This window comes from Meriones unguiculatus, chromosome 12 (assembly GCF_030254825.1).
Source record: "Meriones unguiculatus strain TT.TT164.6M chromosome 12, Bangor_MerUng_6.1, whole genome shotgun sequence".
In the NCBI taxonomy this organism is placed as follows: Eukaryota; Metazoa; Chordata; class Mammalia; order Rodentia; family Muridae; genus Meriones; species Meriones unguiculatus.
The window spans coordinates 65,549,438-65,565,983 of NC_083360.1; the positions used below are offsets into that span (position 1 = coordinate 65,549,438).

General features: G+C 38.8%; 1 protein-coding gene across 6 annotated transcripts in view; it reads left to right on the plus strand.

The window, feature by feature from the left end:
• Positions 1–16,546, plus strand: part of Adamtsl1 (ADAMTS like 1) — a 904,412-nt gene that overhangs the window by 669,695 nt on the left and 218,171 nt on the right. For all 6 annotated transcript variants that reach the window (XM_060365805.1, XM_060365807.1, XM_060365806.1 and 3 more), the window contains 2 exons: positions 6,920–6,994; positions 12,021–12,178. In XM_060365805.1, the coding sequence (XP_060221788.1) occupies positions 6,920–6,994; positions 12,021–12,178 (233 nt within the window). The remainder of the gene's footprint in view (positions 1–6,919; positions 6,995–12,020; positions 12,179–16,546) is intronic.

The window sequence follows — 16,546 nt, forward strand, 5'->3', positions numbered from 1 at the left end:
TTTTTATTCTCACAGACACACCTGCACATGCACACTCACACACAGATACACATACCATACATACACACAGACACACACACTGTACACACACAATGAACACACACAGAGACACACACTCATATATACACAGTAAATGAAAGCTTAAAGCTTTCATTACTTGGATTCTTAGAGACACAGTGTGCACACACAAAGACACACACAGATTTATCATCATAAATGAATATCAAATTTGATCAAATGTCTCTTATGTCTCACTTGGTATGATCACATAGCTTTTCTTGTGACAGGTTACATTAATTGGTTTTCAGATTAAAAAAAAAAAACAGCCCCATCTTTCTAGGACAAACTCTTCATAGTTTTATTAGCAAGCTGGGATAAACTGGTCAAGATAAACCCTAATTAGTCATAGCCATTCTTTTCATAGATTGATAATTGATTTGCCAAATATTTGTTGAGTGTTTTTGCACCCTTTTAATGAAATTCAGTAGTCTGTATTCGGGGATGGCGTACAGTCTGTGATTGGTTTGGATATCCTTCTAATACTGGCCTCATATTATGAGTTTGGAAATGTTCCCTTGTATTTTATTTTCTGGAAAAACATATAGAATTGCTATTTATTAATAATATTTTTGAAATATTCCTCTTTAAATGCATAGTAGCATTTACCAGTGAAGTCTTATGGGACTAAAGACTTTTTTTCAGTAGTTAACTTTCCGAACATATGGAATATAGTTATAGTGACTATTTTAATGTCCATTCTGTGTCTTGATTGATGGATTTTTCACTTCAGTTGGGCTATATTTTTGGGTTCTTTACATGTCTGGTAATTTTTGACTATATGCCAGTCATTGCAGATTTTACTTTGTTGAGTATGAGATATTTTTGTATTCCTATAAAAATGCTTAAGCTTTGTTCCGGGAGCAGTTAAGTTACTTGAACTCAATGTGATCTTTTGGAGTCTTACAATTTGGTAGGTGGAATCAAAGTCATGCTTGACCTAGAGCTAACTGTAACCTTCTACAACCCTTCTAAATACTCAATGTTCCATGAATTATGATGTCTTCAGTTCTGACTGGTAGGATAAGACATTCTTTCAGACCTGTGTGACTATAATATATTCCTTAATTCTTGGTGTCGTCCTTTCCCCAAACTAAGGCATTGTCTTTTCTTTGATGCATTGATACATAGGTTAAAAGACCACCTTAGTGTCCTCTCTGTCTCTCTCACTCTCTCTCACTTTTTCACTCTTGGCTCTTGCTCTTACTCTCTTTTCCTTTCTTTTTGGTGATTTTTTTTTCTTCAAGAAATTCTAACTGCTTTCATCACTTGGATTCTTAGGTTTGTCTCTTCAACTCAGAGACTCTACCAACTTCTCCCAGACTTCCACTCCCAAAGCCACAGCCAGAAAACCCATTCAAGAAAATAAGACATACTAGGTTATACCTACTTTGCTTCCTGACTCTCAGGTTCACTGCTCTTCTCTACCTGAGGTCCAGTGTCTTAAACAGAATGTTGTCATTAAATTTTGTCTGATTTTTTGGTTATTTTAGGCATGATATTAAACAGTTTTCCCTGTTTCTTCTTGGCTGAAAGTAGAAGTTTTGGTGCTGGGTTCTTCATTTATCTTTGCAATTATGTAGACCCAAACAGCATTAACTTCTTTATGAGGATGTTGTATAGCTCTTCTAAATCTCATGACTTGGCAGTCTCCACAGTGGAATTTTCTTTAACGCTTAGACACCCATTTTACCAGTGTGCCGGCTAGTTTCTTAATATAATATTGTAAGTTTTGGTAATTTTATAGTCATACACTGCAATTTTGATGTCAATGTCTATACAGCTAAAAAGGAATGAGGTAGAATTACTGTCTGCATAACAGAGAACTTAAGACAGTATTGTGCAATATATTTTAATGTAAAATATGAATGTGTTCTTCTTAGAATCAATGAATAGACTATCTTGACAACAGAGCTTATTCTGATGAAATTTACTTCTTGATAGCACTACACAGTTTTTGGCCTAGGCTGCTAAAAAAGATAAAACGTTCCAATTGATAATGGAGAAAGCATTGTTTGGCCTAGTTAGCATTTATCTTTCATTATGCAATTACTGATAAACTTGGGTGGTATGGAAGGTTGAAAAGCTTAAATCTTTTAAGCCTCTCCTGCTTTCCTGGCTGTGTTTATAGAGCACTAAAATTTGGATAAAGATGTAAGACATAGCATCAAAACCCCTCAATGTTGGCAGATTTTTGTGTTAACATTTATCCTTTCATCTAAAAAATAATATCAAGTATTATCTCTTGGGAAGATTCCCCTAAAATGTGAACTTACCAGCAGATCTAAAACTAAGGAAAACTCAGACTTCAGGATAACAAACCCATATTTTTGAAGAATTAGCTTTCTTACCATTATCTGATTCATCAATTCAGGACACTGATAGAATTTAAAACTCTTTTCCAATGGTTTCTATGTAGAAAAGTGAAGAAACTATGTGCCACACTATGAAATTTTCAAGGAAATATTTTAAGTACATTCCTTGGTAACAATTTTTTGTGAAAGGTCAGTTGAAACCCAGGTATGTGAAATGACAGAATTAATGATTCCCATAAGGAGCTTATCTATTTAACACAGAAACATGTTATCTAATCTCTATGAAAATATTGATTAGTAGCCTAAAAATATGTCCCGAAGGCTGACATCATGACTCTGTCAACAAGGCCAGACTAGATTAGGACAGGTACAATGGATCATGAAACAGTGTGCCTTTGTAGAAGAGGACATTCAGAGGAATGTGTGGCAAGGTGAGGTGAGGTGTGGCCAACCGCATCAATTGTACTAGTCTCTGAGGATGCAGGCATCACAATACACTGTTTCCTGGAACCTCCTAAACACCTCTATCTATAACAGTGACACCAACTAGAATAACCCTCTAGCCCACCCTAAATCAGGGAGAATTTATCACTAAATGCAGCAATGTTTTCCAGCTCAAAGAATAGCTTTTTCTATCAACATGAAAAATGAAATTTAAGTTTTCCCATTTTCCTTTTTTATATTTTAATAGGTGAGAATGTCATGTATGAGTAAAACTGTATCCATATCAATTCATCCCTCCCTTTTCCACCTCCAATTCTTTCCATGCTTTTCCCGTATCCCCTCTCAAATTCAATGACTTCTTCTTCTTCTTCTTCTTCTTCTTCTTCTTCTTCTTCTTCTTCTTCTTCTTCTTCTTCTTCTTCTTCTTCTTCTTCTTCTTCCAAAATTGCTACTGAATTAGTATAGACTATGTGCAACCTACTGAGTCCAATTAGCAATGCCTGTATATACTTGTCTTTAGGATTGTCACATCAGGAGCCCATTTCCGACATTATGTTCTTACATACATTTGATGCTATTAGTAATTCTTATGATATACATGTTGGATATACCCTGGGTTAAACAGATTGAAATGGTTTCTTTGATTCAGTGTTGCTAAGGGACTAATGGAGATTAATGAAAGGGCTTTGAGAGTTTCCATGAATAGAGTATAGTCAGCAGGATTTCCTATTTTTTCCTACAGTCCCTTTTTCAGGAACCATCTGTGTTAGTTTGAATGAAAATGGCCCCCATTGGTCCATCAGGAGTGGCAATATTAGGAGGTGTGGCTTTGTTGGCGGAGGTGTGTCACTAGGAGGTGGGTCTCAGAAGCTTATAGCAGGCTTAGTGGTTCACTATCTCTTCCTGCTGCTTGTGGATTCAGATGTAGAACTCTCAGCTCCTTCTCTAGCACCATGCTTCCTGCCATGATGATAATGAACTAAACCTCTGAACTGTAAGCCGGTCCCAATGAAATGTTTTCCTTTATAAGAGTTGCTGTGGTCATGGTGTCTCTTCACAGCGATAGAAACCCTAAGATACCATCTTTGAGGCTAATGATTCACTCATTTATTCAATTCCTTAATCTCTCACATGAAGGGTGACTTGAAAATACTCTTAAGAACTTTGTAGAACAAAATAACGAATTGACTAGTTCCCGGTGACTGTCAGGTCTATCTTCTCACAACACGCAAGCAGACTGTAGCTCCTCTGACCTCTGTGTTGACTGCTGCTCATCACTCTAGCACCTGTGTTAACTCATTTTCCTCTTTGAGTAGGCACCTGCAGAAAAGTGTCAAAAGATATTTCTTCCCTCTTGTTTAGTGGGCTTTCTTCATCCTGCCTCACACACTCTGCAGCCTTCCGGGTTCTTCCTTACTCTCCCCACTGGAACATACAAGTTTTAGTGCATTAGCCAAAAGGCAGTGTTACTGGCTCAGCATGTGGAATGTGAGTTACTTCTAACAAGGCGGGAGCTGGGCCCATGTGTGGGGGTGAAAAGACTGCAGCTGAGCACAGCAGTGCCAAGCATAAAGCTTCCCTTTCACTTGGACTTCATTTGACCTATGGATAAACAAAGACTTGCTATTTCTGGAAATCCTAGTCTTTCAACTTCTTTGAATTTCTTTTGCAAACTTCAAAATGCACATCTTTATGGAACTTAAGGTTCTGTAGGCTCAGTCTTAATGTTCCTGTGTTTCTCGTCTATTTTTCCTTTACTCTGTTTATATGCCACAAAGTCCTAGCTGTCAGAAATATAGCCTTTTAATCAACAACGTATGGCATTCAAAACAACATTAAAGTCACAAAGTGAGTCAAATATGCAGCATCATCAATAATTGTAACCCCTTCAGGGCAGGAATGAAGATTCATGATTCACCCTCTTCAATCATCAGGTTATATCCCAGAGAACTTACAGTGTTTAGCAGTAGATAAAATAAAAATATTTCAGCCCTATGCATGCCTGGTACCTATGGAAAGCAGAAGAAGGTATTGAAACTGGACTTGATGGCAGTTGTGAGCTGCCATGTGGGTTCTGGGAATCAAACCCAGAGCTTCTGGAAAAGTAGCCAGTGCTCTTAACCTCAGAGCCATCTCTCTGCCTGGCTGACCCCATTCTCCTGGAGTCTTGGATTAAAGGAAGGAAAATAAGTATATTAAGTACCTGCTGTGTTCCAAACATCATAACTGTATGTGTATCTGTTATTCATAGCTAGACATGGCAGTATTAGATGTCACCTTATTTTATAAGCACACAAACTGAATAATACTCATTGGATAACTTCAGTGGTTTGCTTGCTGAACTAACATCCACTAAGAATCTTTTATTCAAACCTAATTATCCCAGTACCATGATAGTGTCTAATGCTGGAAATACAAATAGGAATAGACAATCACACATAATTTCTGGCTATAACAGTTCATCTTTTAAGAACTTGCCTTTTTGTTTCTCGAGTGATTTTCTATCCACTTGCTCTTGCTTTAGTTACTATGCTTCTGGAGATTCCATTTTTTCATCATAAAATCCCCTTTGTTCATGTCACCAGTCATGAGTGAAGCAGTAAACTGTTTAAGTGAAAGTAGACATGCAGCAAACGTAATCATTAGGCATTGTCACAGATGACGTTTTGAATGATAATGTCTATGATGCCATCAGGGTGATTGTAATCTACCTTCAATCACTTCTCAAGCTTTATTTTTATTTTGAATTATGTGCGGCTGTATGCATATGCAAATGGGTACATGCATGTAAGTGTAGGTATCTGGGGAGGCCAGAGGCATCTGATCCCTGAAGCTGGAGTTACGGATGCTGGTGGGTGCTGGGGACTGGACTCAGGTCCTCTGGAAGAACAGCAAGAACTCTGTAAACCACTGAGCCACAGCTCCAACCTCCTTGTTTTTTAAATGTCTGCATCCCATGAATGTGTGCTCAATTTATAGGTAGGGTAATATATGGTAAAAATAATGTTGGTTGAGCCAGATTTTTAAAGGTATTTCAAAACAGAGACGGGAAATGTGGGAAAATATCACACTATCATCTACCAAGTTTTCATAGTATTTCATTAAGAATGAAGGTAGTTGTAGTCAGGAATGAGAAGGAAGGGTTTTGAGGGTTAAAGCACACAGTGTACTGTTTTTGTCCACCCACTGAGCCACAATGCTGACAGAGAGACGTACGAATTTAGTATTGAACATCATCCTTTGAACACTGGGACTTGCTTTGTTTTTAGTCCAGTGCAAATGCTGTAATCCAGGAAAATCTGATGACAATTTAAAATCAAAAAGAGCTCCTTGCAAAGCCATCTTTAAACCAAAATTTATGTAGAGGGGGCTAGAAAGATGGCTCCGTGGCTAAAAGCACATACTGCTTTTGCAGACCGCTCAAGCTCAGTTTTCAGCAGCCAGGTCAGGTGACTCACAATGGCCCACAACTCCATCTCCACGGCCCCTGCCACCCTCCCCAGGTCTCCATGGGCGAGTGCACGCACATACGCACATAGTCCCACCTAGACATACACACATGTACACACACACACACACAACCCCTACTCTCTTAAAAAATAAAATAAATCACTTAAAAAAATGTTTATTTTAAAAGTCCTAACTCCCCCTAAGTTAAGCAGTGATAGCTTCTTTTTGTTTGTTTGTTTGTTTTGTTTTGTTTTGTTTTTTCACTTCTTTATTGATGTGTATGATGACATATCTATCTATATGTCTGTGTGCCATGAGCATGCCTGATACCTGTAGAGCCAGACATGGGTATCAGATCCCCTGGAATTGGAATTACAGACATTTGTGAACCACCATGTGGGTGCTTGGAATCGAATCCAGGTCCTCTACAACAGCCACTGAGCCATCACTCCAGCCCCAGCAATAGCTTCTTTAGCATGTTTTATTTTGGAGAAAGTAGGCATTTTAATTCTAAACCATTGGCTTTCACATTTCAAACACTAAGGAAAAAATATTGAGATCTATTGTTGGTGATTTTATTATTTATTTATCTATTTATTTATATATTTATGTCAAACTATATACTCTTAAAGCTTTGTTCTGTTTCTTTCCAGCGGATGACACCGTGGTTGCCATTCCTTATGGAAGCAGACACATCCGCCTTGTCTTAAAGGGGCCAGATCATTTGTGTAAGTAGAGCCACTGTTTTCCGTGGGGGACTAGAATTTTTTTTTCACATTTTAATCTTTTTTTATTTAACTTTTATTAATTACACTTTATTCATTTTGTATCCCCCCATAAGCCCTTCCCTCTTCCCCTCCCAATCCCACCCTCCCTCACCTTTCTGCATGCATGCCCCTCCCCAAGTCCACTGATAGTGGAGGTCCTCCTCTCCTTCTTTCTGATCTTAGTCTATCAGTTCTCATCAGAAGTGGCTGCATTGTCATCTTCTGTGGCCTGGTAAGGCTGCTCCCCACTCAGGGGGAGGTGATCAAAGAGCAGGCCAATCACATTATGTCAGAGGCAGTCCCTGGAAATTTTAACTTTCACTATTAAGTTTTGTTCCCAGAAAGGATTAAAGCACAGGAGAGCCTGTCTCTCCACCTCTACCCCCACAGTGTGACATGATAGTTTGAATGGCTGCCTGATGAGACGGAAGAGGCCATTGCAGCCATGATCTCCAGGCACAAGCCATTCAGGAACATGCAAATACCCAGCGCCAGTGTGTCATTCATGGGCTATGCATGTGGCTGAGTCACTAAGCCTTTGTGACCATTACCTCAATTCTGTCTTCTTTCTTTATAGTTCTTACTTTTTTCTTTCCTCTCCTCTCTTTTCCTTTTCCTCCTTTTTTTCACTTTTAAAAAATTCATTTAGATTTTTATAAATTACAGTTCATTCACTTTGTATCCCTGCTGTACCCCCCTCCCTCATCTCCTCCCAATCCCACCCCCCTCTCTCATCTCTTCCCATGCCCCTCTGCAAGTTCACTGATAGGGGAGGTTCTTCTCTTCCCTCTGACCCTAGCTTATCAGGTCTCATCAGGACTGTCTGCATTGTTTTCCTTTGTGGCCTGGTAAGGCTGCATCCCCCTCAGGGAACCATCTCTGATATGAACTAAGTGGCTGGCTCCTTTCCTCCTTCTAAAATTCATTTCTTCTTCATTCTTTTCCTTTTCCTTTCTTATTTTAAATCTTTACTTCATCAACCCACAAATACATAGAAGTAACAAACTGTGACATTTAAAACAAACCTTTGTAGAATACTCAATTCTGTGAATTAATTCAGAGACCTCGTATCTTGAAGATAAGTGGTAGGGTTTTGGATAAAATGGTTTTTAAAAAGCACAAGATAAAATGGTAGCTTCATCTACCATTCTCAACCTCCTCATGCAGCCAATACAGTTCCTCACGTTGTGGTGACCCCCTCCCCACCATAATATTATTCCATTGCTATTTCATATAACTGTAGTTTTGCTACTGACATGAATCATAATATAAATATCTGATATGCAAGATATCTGATATGTGACCCCCCAAAAAGGCCTGTACCCACACGTTGAGAACCACTGGTCTAAGAACCGACCTTTAGTCCTTCCAAGGTAACAATACACAGCCACATCTTATTCCTTATGGTTCCGTGCTAGTTAGAGAGAGATCTGTAAATTACAACCAGAAAATTATGGTCTGTAAACAAAGACAAAGGCTGGGGGTTATGTAACATTTCCTCTAAAGTTCACTTTCACTTAAAGGCTTTCTCTTCAGTTGATCCCTCAGCATTTCTGGTCCCCTTCACTCTGCTCTAAATTCCCACAGGCAGTTACGGTCTTCCGCCTCCTCTTCGACCCACATGCCCAGGAAGACAGTTTAAGTAGTAGGGATCACTTTCTGGCAACTAGACTATAAAGATCATTATAATCAGATAAACAAGAGGAAGATAGATCGGAGCCTGTAAAAGTTACTGTATCCTACTAAGTCTCTCTAAAAACAAAAACAAGCCATTTAATCAAAGAGGTGAGGTTTAGAAGGTCATGTGAAGCAAGGAGTACGTGAGGCACAGTTTAGACAGAACAAGAAAACACTGATAAGTCATCCTTATATGGACCTGAGTTCTTTTCTAATCCTGAACAGTCCCAGAAAGTCCAGTGTTCACATGTCAAGAGATAATATATGTGTACACTTTATACCATCCAAATGATTTGTTTATCCCCTTGAGAACAGGACACAGCTATCTGCTGTTTAACAACCGCGCTCTAAAATGGAGTTTGTCAGCAGTGGCGGAGACTGAAATAAAATAGGCAGGCTGAGATTGTCGTCACCACATGGGAAAATGACTAGACATTGCTGAAGAAATATTTAAAATAAAATCTTATATTTATTAATATGTTAATCTCCTGGACTTCCTAGTTTTATGATTGCAAAGGAGCTGATGAACTGGGGGTCTAGAGAGTTATTAAGGTGCTTGCTGTGCATAAACGAGGACCTGAGTAAAAAGCCAGGTAAGAAAGCAGTGTGGGAGTGTGTAAGAGCCCTGGCTGCTCTTCCAGAGGACCTGGGAATCATTTCCCAGTATCCACATGGTGGACTGCAGCTGTCTGTAAGTCTAGTTTTATGGCATCCGACACCATCATACAGATAAACATGCAGGCAAAACACCAATGCACATGAAATTTTTAAAAAGATAAGTGAAAATAATAACAATAATTTAAAATTTTCAAAAAAGAAAAAATAGTTGTTTCTGTAAGCCCAGCACTACAGGCAGAGACAGGCTGGTCCCCCAGAACTCATTAGCCAATCACCACAGCCCAAGAAGTGATCCTCAGGTTCAACGTGAGACTCTGTCTCAAGAAAATAAGGTGCAGAGAGATTGAGGAAAACACCCATACACACACACACACACACACACACACACACACACACACACGCACATATACACACAGAGGCACCTATCTCCTTCCCTCCCTCTCTCCCTTTCTCCCCCACCTCTCTCCTTCTGTCTCTGTTTTTTTTTGTTTGTTTGTTTTGTTGTTGTTTATTTTTTTTGAGAGAGACTTTCTCTGTGTGGCCTAGCTGTCCTGGAACTTGTTCTGTAAAGCAGGCTGGTCTCAAACTCAGTTCTGTCTGCCTCTGCCTCCGGAGTGCTGGGATTAAAGGAATGCACCTCCACTGCCTGGCTGCACCAGTTCATCTTTATTTTGTTTGTTTGGTTGGTTGGTTTTGCTCTGTATCCCAGGCTGGCCTCGAAATCACATAGATCCACCTGCCTCTGCCTCTTGAGTGCTGGGATTAATGTCATGTACCACCACCTGGCTGAATGGCTTATAATTTTCTTGTTGAAATATGAGGTTTTTGTATGTTCTGTTTGTATCAAAATTTAGCAGTTACTTATTTGACAGCAGGTTGTCTCTCTTTTTTAATTAATTTATTTATTATGTATATAATGTCTGCGTGTATGCCCTCACATCATAAGAGGGCACCAGATCTCACTATAGATGGTTATGAGCCACCATGTGGTTGCTGGGAATTGAACTCAGAACCTCTGGAAGAGCAGCCAGTGCTCTTAACCTCTGAGCCACCTCTCCAGCCCCAGCTCATCTTTAATCAGATGGATCTTGAGAAGGACAGCAGGGCAGTCTCTCGGTTCTGGTGCTCAGAACTAGGGTGCATATCCAGGGTTCTAGCATCTCCAGAGGCTTTATGTTTGTTTTTAAGCCAAAAGCCCACTCTGCAAAATAGAAGAGAGGAGCCACGCTTAAAGCTGCGGTGAGAGTCACAAAGCCTCCCATATCTTTCTATGGAAGGACTCCTGACAGAAGCAATGGTTCTCATGCGATTTCTTGTAGAAATAATTTGCCTAAGTCCCTCTGTCTTTCTTCATAGAGGCCACAATTAACCTAAATAACCTCAGTCACAACCTTGTCCTCTCTGTGATATATATCACAGCCTCGTCACTATATGTATAATAACCATGGTTCTTCCCAGCCCTCTTCCACACTTTTGATAGTTCCCGTCCTGTACCCAAATCCTCCTGCTTGTGCTTATATGAGATAATTCATACATAATCAATATATATTGTGACATATTAATATATATCAATATATAATCACAGTAACTTCATTCGCAAATATATGCATATGTAGTCACAATCATGTTCAGCATGCTATGATTTCCAACAACAAAAGACACCTCATTGACTGTGTTACTGAACAAATTGAATGTGCTAGAATCCATTTCTTTCTCCTTAAGCATTTATAAATATCATATGTGGATAAAATTGATTATCAAAAGTCATTTTAAGAAGAGGGGGGACTCAATGGATAGCACCTATTCTTTTTTTAATTTTTTAATTTTTTTAATATTAGTTAGAGTTTATTAACTTTGTATCCCAGCTGTATCCTGCTCTCTCATTCCCTCCCAATCCCACGCCCCCTCCCTCATCTCCTCCCTGCCCCTTTCCAAGTCCACTGATAGAGGAGGACCTCCTCCCCTTTCATCTGACCCTGGTTTATCAGGTATTTTCAGGATTGGCTTCAAAGTCCCCCTCTGTGGCCTAGCAAGGCTGCTCCTCCCTCGGAGGGGGAGCGGTGAAAGAGCCTGCCCTTGAGATCCTGTCAGAAATAGTGCCTGTTCCCCTTACTATGGGAAACCAATTGGTTACTGAGCTACCACAGGCCACATCCGAGCAGAGGTTCCATGTTATATCCATACACAACATATGTGTAGTAAGCAACAGAAAGTATAAAAGGATGTAGGTCGGCGCATGAACAGGAAGTTGCACAAATGCTGACGTAACACACGGATGTACCTAGACCTACCTCAGTAAGCAAAAATGAAACTGGGAATATTGCTGGGCTGAAGGCAAACAGGACAGAAATCAGGTAGATATATATATATGAGACGTGGGTTAGCCAAAAGAGTGGGTTACAGTAAAGTGGGATGCTCAGATGAGGTCAATGGAAAGTCAAAGGGTATTTTGACAGGGAGCCGTGGATTCTTGGATAGTTTTAAAATAATCCCAAATGCAACATAATCTTCTGTATGACATAGGCATGTTTATATATCTTATTTATATTACAATTTCAACAGTGTCAGCTATCAAAAGAATAATGCTCCTCTATTAAGTAGCTCAAGTTTTAATTCATAAAATATGCTTGCATGTGCTCTGTGGTAGCCCCAGGCATACCTGCTTCTCCTCTTCTTGCCTTTAATTATACAGATCTGGAAACCAAGACGCTCCAGGGGACTAAAGGTGAAAACAGTCTGAGCTCTACAGGCACTTTCCTTGTGGACAATTCTACAGTGGACTTCCAGAAACTTCCAGACAAAGAGATACTGAGGATGGCCGGGCCACTAACAGCAGATTTCATCATCAAGGTAAGGTTGTTTGCTTTCTTGATAAGAAGCTACACCAAAACAGATGGCACTTATAAGCTCTAAAGGAAAGAGAGGATAGATGTAGGTAGGTAGATATATTGATGATAGAGAGAGAGATGTGATAGAAATAGATGATAGATGGATAGATAGATGATTGATAGATGATAGAGAGATAGATAGATGATGGATATTTAGATGATATATAATAGATGATAATGATAGATAGGTGATAGAGATAATAAAGAGAGAGATAGATAATGATAGTCAGGTGATTGATAGATAATATGTATATAATCATTTGTTTCCCAAAAAATGTTTAATTCAAGAGTTTTGTTAGCTGCATCTTGGATTTCATGAGAACATAAGATATTTTCAAGGAGAGTCTTCAAATATATTATTAATTAAATGGCCTCATATGCATATATATATATATATATATCCAATATATCTATCATTAGTTGTTGGATAGAAATCATTTCTAAATAATTAGGGTACAGTTGTTGGCTAATATAAGTTATCACCAGTAAGAGAGAAATGAAAACTGATAACCCACAGACCTAGCCAACCAGTCATGTTTCCAATGGCAAATTCTGTTTTCTCTTGTGCTGGCAAGAAGATTGACTGGCTTCCTTGTATCAGAGCTGCCCTGCTCTTCAAGGTAATACGAAACACATTGCTGGAAGCAACAGGACATTCTATTGGAAAAATGCACACCCTGGGAGAACACTTGGGAATCACAATAAAATAAAACTTTTTTTTTCTTTAGTAGGTCAGGAGGACCTGAAGGGTTTCAGCTGTAAAGCTGTAAAACTTGTAATGTGTCCAGGACTCCATAAATTTTTTCATCATAAGACCTGGAGCCAGAGGACATTTGATTTAAGCAAAGATTTGGTGACCCCATGGCAGCTGAAAGTAAGAATGCATAGAGAAAAATGTGATAGGCAGTGAGGTTGTATAGAAGAAGGGTTCCAGAATACTGTCCTCTATCTCCATCTGTATGGTAGCTCTTCTTAATTCAGTCCAGATGCTGGCCATATGAATATGAACAAGAAGCTACAAACTATTAGAGATAGCCTACAATAGCACATCTAGTAAAAAAAAAAAAAAAAAAAAAAAAAAAAAAAACAAGCTATATATTAATTCTCCGAAACCCACAGAGTACTGCTGAATAGACCATTTAAAGAATAGTCATTTCCCTGGTGGCCTTACAACCGTTAATCTGCATGCTGAAAGTATAGAATTGAATTCCGGTAATACTACGCATCTTTGAATAGTTCGTAGCATCATCCAACATTCTCCATCCCCCTAGTTACCATCTGCCCATCATCCCTTTGATCCTCTACAAGTATAGTGAAGTCAGCATATCCAAGATTCAACTTAAGGAGACTCAGAAACCCACAATGCCGTATTTTTCCTTTATCGTCTCCATCTTTTTAAATGTTGCTGTTAATTACGTTTAGTTAGCATTCAGAATAATGGGTTTCACTTAGACATTTGTCATTGTGGCTTGTTTGTTGACCACTCTTCTTCCCAGTCCTCCTCCTCCATTTTTGATAGTTCCCCTCCTCCACCTAAATCATCCTGCTTGTACTTCTATGACATAATGCATATATGACTATGCATATATGTGTATTTTTGAATCTAAAATCTAGGCTCTATACATACAGTGTTTTGGTTTTTCTCAACCCTTCTATATATAGAAATTGTATATAAAGCCTATCCAAGAAAATCAGAAACCTTTGAATCACCTGGTTTCCCTTTTTTACACAAAAAAATTTATTCTATTTTCATACTATTTCTCAATACTGGTCTTTTTCCATTCTGGCTGCCTTTGTTTTAGTTTAGACCTTTGCATTTCCTTGACTAAGTTAATACTGTAAATACAGAATTTTTTCCAGTTCAGGTCCCTTATATAATTGGATTCAGAAATGGTTTTCTAGAATTATTTGTTCCCTTTTCAGAACCCTTCACAGTCCTTCCCCTTTGAGCTTAAGATGTATATTCACAGCACAGCACCTATTATTCTGGTAATCAGGATTCTTGATGTCATTCCATCCTTACTTTTGAGGTGGCCCCTTCTATTGAGGCTTGAGAGACTGGCAAGTCCCCCAACACTGTCAGAATTCATAGTCTTGGAGAAACATCGTGGCCTCTACTTGAAATGCTCCTCTCTTTTCCTCTGGCATCTTCTTCACAAATCCCTGTTTCTCCCTTACCATTTCTTTCTTCATCCCAAATATGTTTTTGCCTCCCCACTCATTGTTTCTAGAGAAGGGGCTGTATTGTACTTGGCTTCATATCTCAACAAGAGAAAACCACGAAGCATGAATAAATGCTATAAGAATAAGAAATTTCCACTTCTCATACAGGATCAGCGTAAGAATAGCGGGGATGACATTTTATACAGCATGAAATTCAGCTTCAGGAGACTCTCCTGAGGTCATACCATGGTAACCTTGGACTACTGTCATATTCCTTTTCTGCCAGTCCAAAACTCTTCTCTATTTTTGTGTTTCTCCTAAGAATGTATTTTTCCCTAAGCTTTCATTGGAAAACATCTGGAATTAAATGAATGTAAAATTATTCTAAATGAGATTATGTAAAAAATTTAATGTATTCATACCAATTTGAAAATAAGCCAGGTAATTTAAGAAATATAGAAAAATAAAATAAAATCACCCTTTCACCAGTGATTCATAATGAAATACATTTCTGTTTCTTCATTAAAGTACCTAAAAGTAAATGATTATCATTTTATAATCTTCCAATTTTAACTTCTAAAATTCATCTTGACCTAGGTTGATTCCGAATTTGACTGCTGTGAATGATGAGAGTATGGGCACAAGGGAACAGATGTCTCCTCAACATCCACACTTCATGCCCTTTGCTTATACACCCAGATGGGGATTATTGCATTATACATACTTCTATGGTATTTCTATTTTTACAGCTTCTTGGAAAATTCTTATTCATTTGGTTGAACCAATTTACATTCCCACACTCAGTAGAAAGGTTCCCTTCTTTCTGCATTCTTGCCAACTGTAGCTTTCCTCAGTTGGATAACAGTCATCCTGGCAGGTATAGGACAACAGGTGACTGTGGGGTTCATTGCATTTCTATTATGATCAGTGGTGCTGGGTGTTTGCTTTTAAGTCTGTTGGCCCTTTGCAATCCCCCTTCTAGGAAGTACCTTTCAGATCATTTGCCTGTTTTACTTTTTTTTTTATTTTTTATATTTTAAATATAAATATAAAAATATTTATATTTAAAATATGTAATACTTTTAATATTTTATTTTTTTTTACTTTGAGATATTCTTTAATGCTAAAGGCAAAACAAATAATTCAATACCAAAAATTTAAGTCAAAGTCATAGATATGGTCATAGTCTTTTTTTTAATTTTATCTTATTTATTTTGTGTGTCATCTCTCTCTCTCTCTCTCTCTCTCTCTCTCTCTCTCTCGTGTGTGTGTGCATGTGTGTGTGTGTGTGTGTGTGTGTGTGTGTGTGTGTGTTTGTTGGCATACCTATACCATATTGCATATGTGGAAATCATAGGACAACTTGGAGGAGTTTTCTCCCTCTACCATGTGGGGCCTGGAGATCAAACTCAGTTTGCCATGCTTGGAAACAAGAGACTTTAATTCTCCTACTGACCCACAAATTTAGGATAAAATATAAACTATCACTGTACTCTTCACAGTGAGCTGAAAATCCAATGATGACAAAATTAGGAGTTTAGTTGTCATGTTACAAAGCTTTATATTCTTTTCTTATTACAGTTTATTCATTCTGTTTTCCAGCTGTAGCCTGCTCCCTCCTCCCCTCCTAGTTTTACCCTCACTCCCTTATCTCTTCCTATGCTCCTCTCAAAGCCCAAGGATAAGGGAGATCTTCATCCCCTTCCATCTGACCCTAGCTTATCCAATCTCATCTGAACTGGCTGCATTGTCTTCCTCTGTGGCCCAGAAAGGCTGCTCCTCTATCCAGAGGAAGTTGTCAAAGAGCTAGCCACTGAGTTCATGTCAGAGACAGTCCCTGTTCCCCTTACTAGGGTACCAACTTGGAGACTGAGCTGCCATGGGCTACATCTGAGCAGAGGGTTCAGGATATATCCATGAATGGTCCTTGGTTGGAGTATCAGTCTCAGAAAAGACCCCCCTGCCCAGATATTTTAGATCTGTGGCTATCCTTGTAGAGCACTTTTCCTCTTTAGGTCTTGCTATCTCCCCCTTCTATTTTTATATTAATCACAGGTTATTTATTTTATATCCCAGCCATAGCCCCCTCCCTCATTTCCTCCCAATTCCACCCTCCCTCCCTCATCTCCTCCCATGCCCCTTTCCAAGTCCACTGATAGGGGAGGAC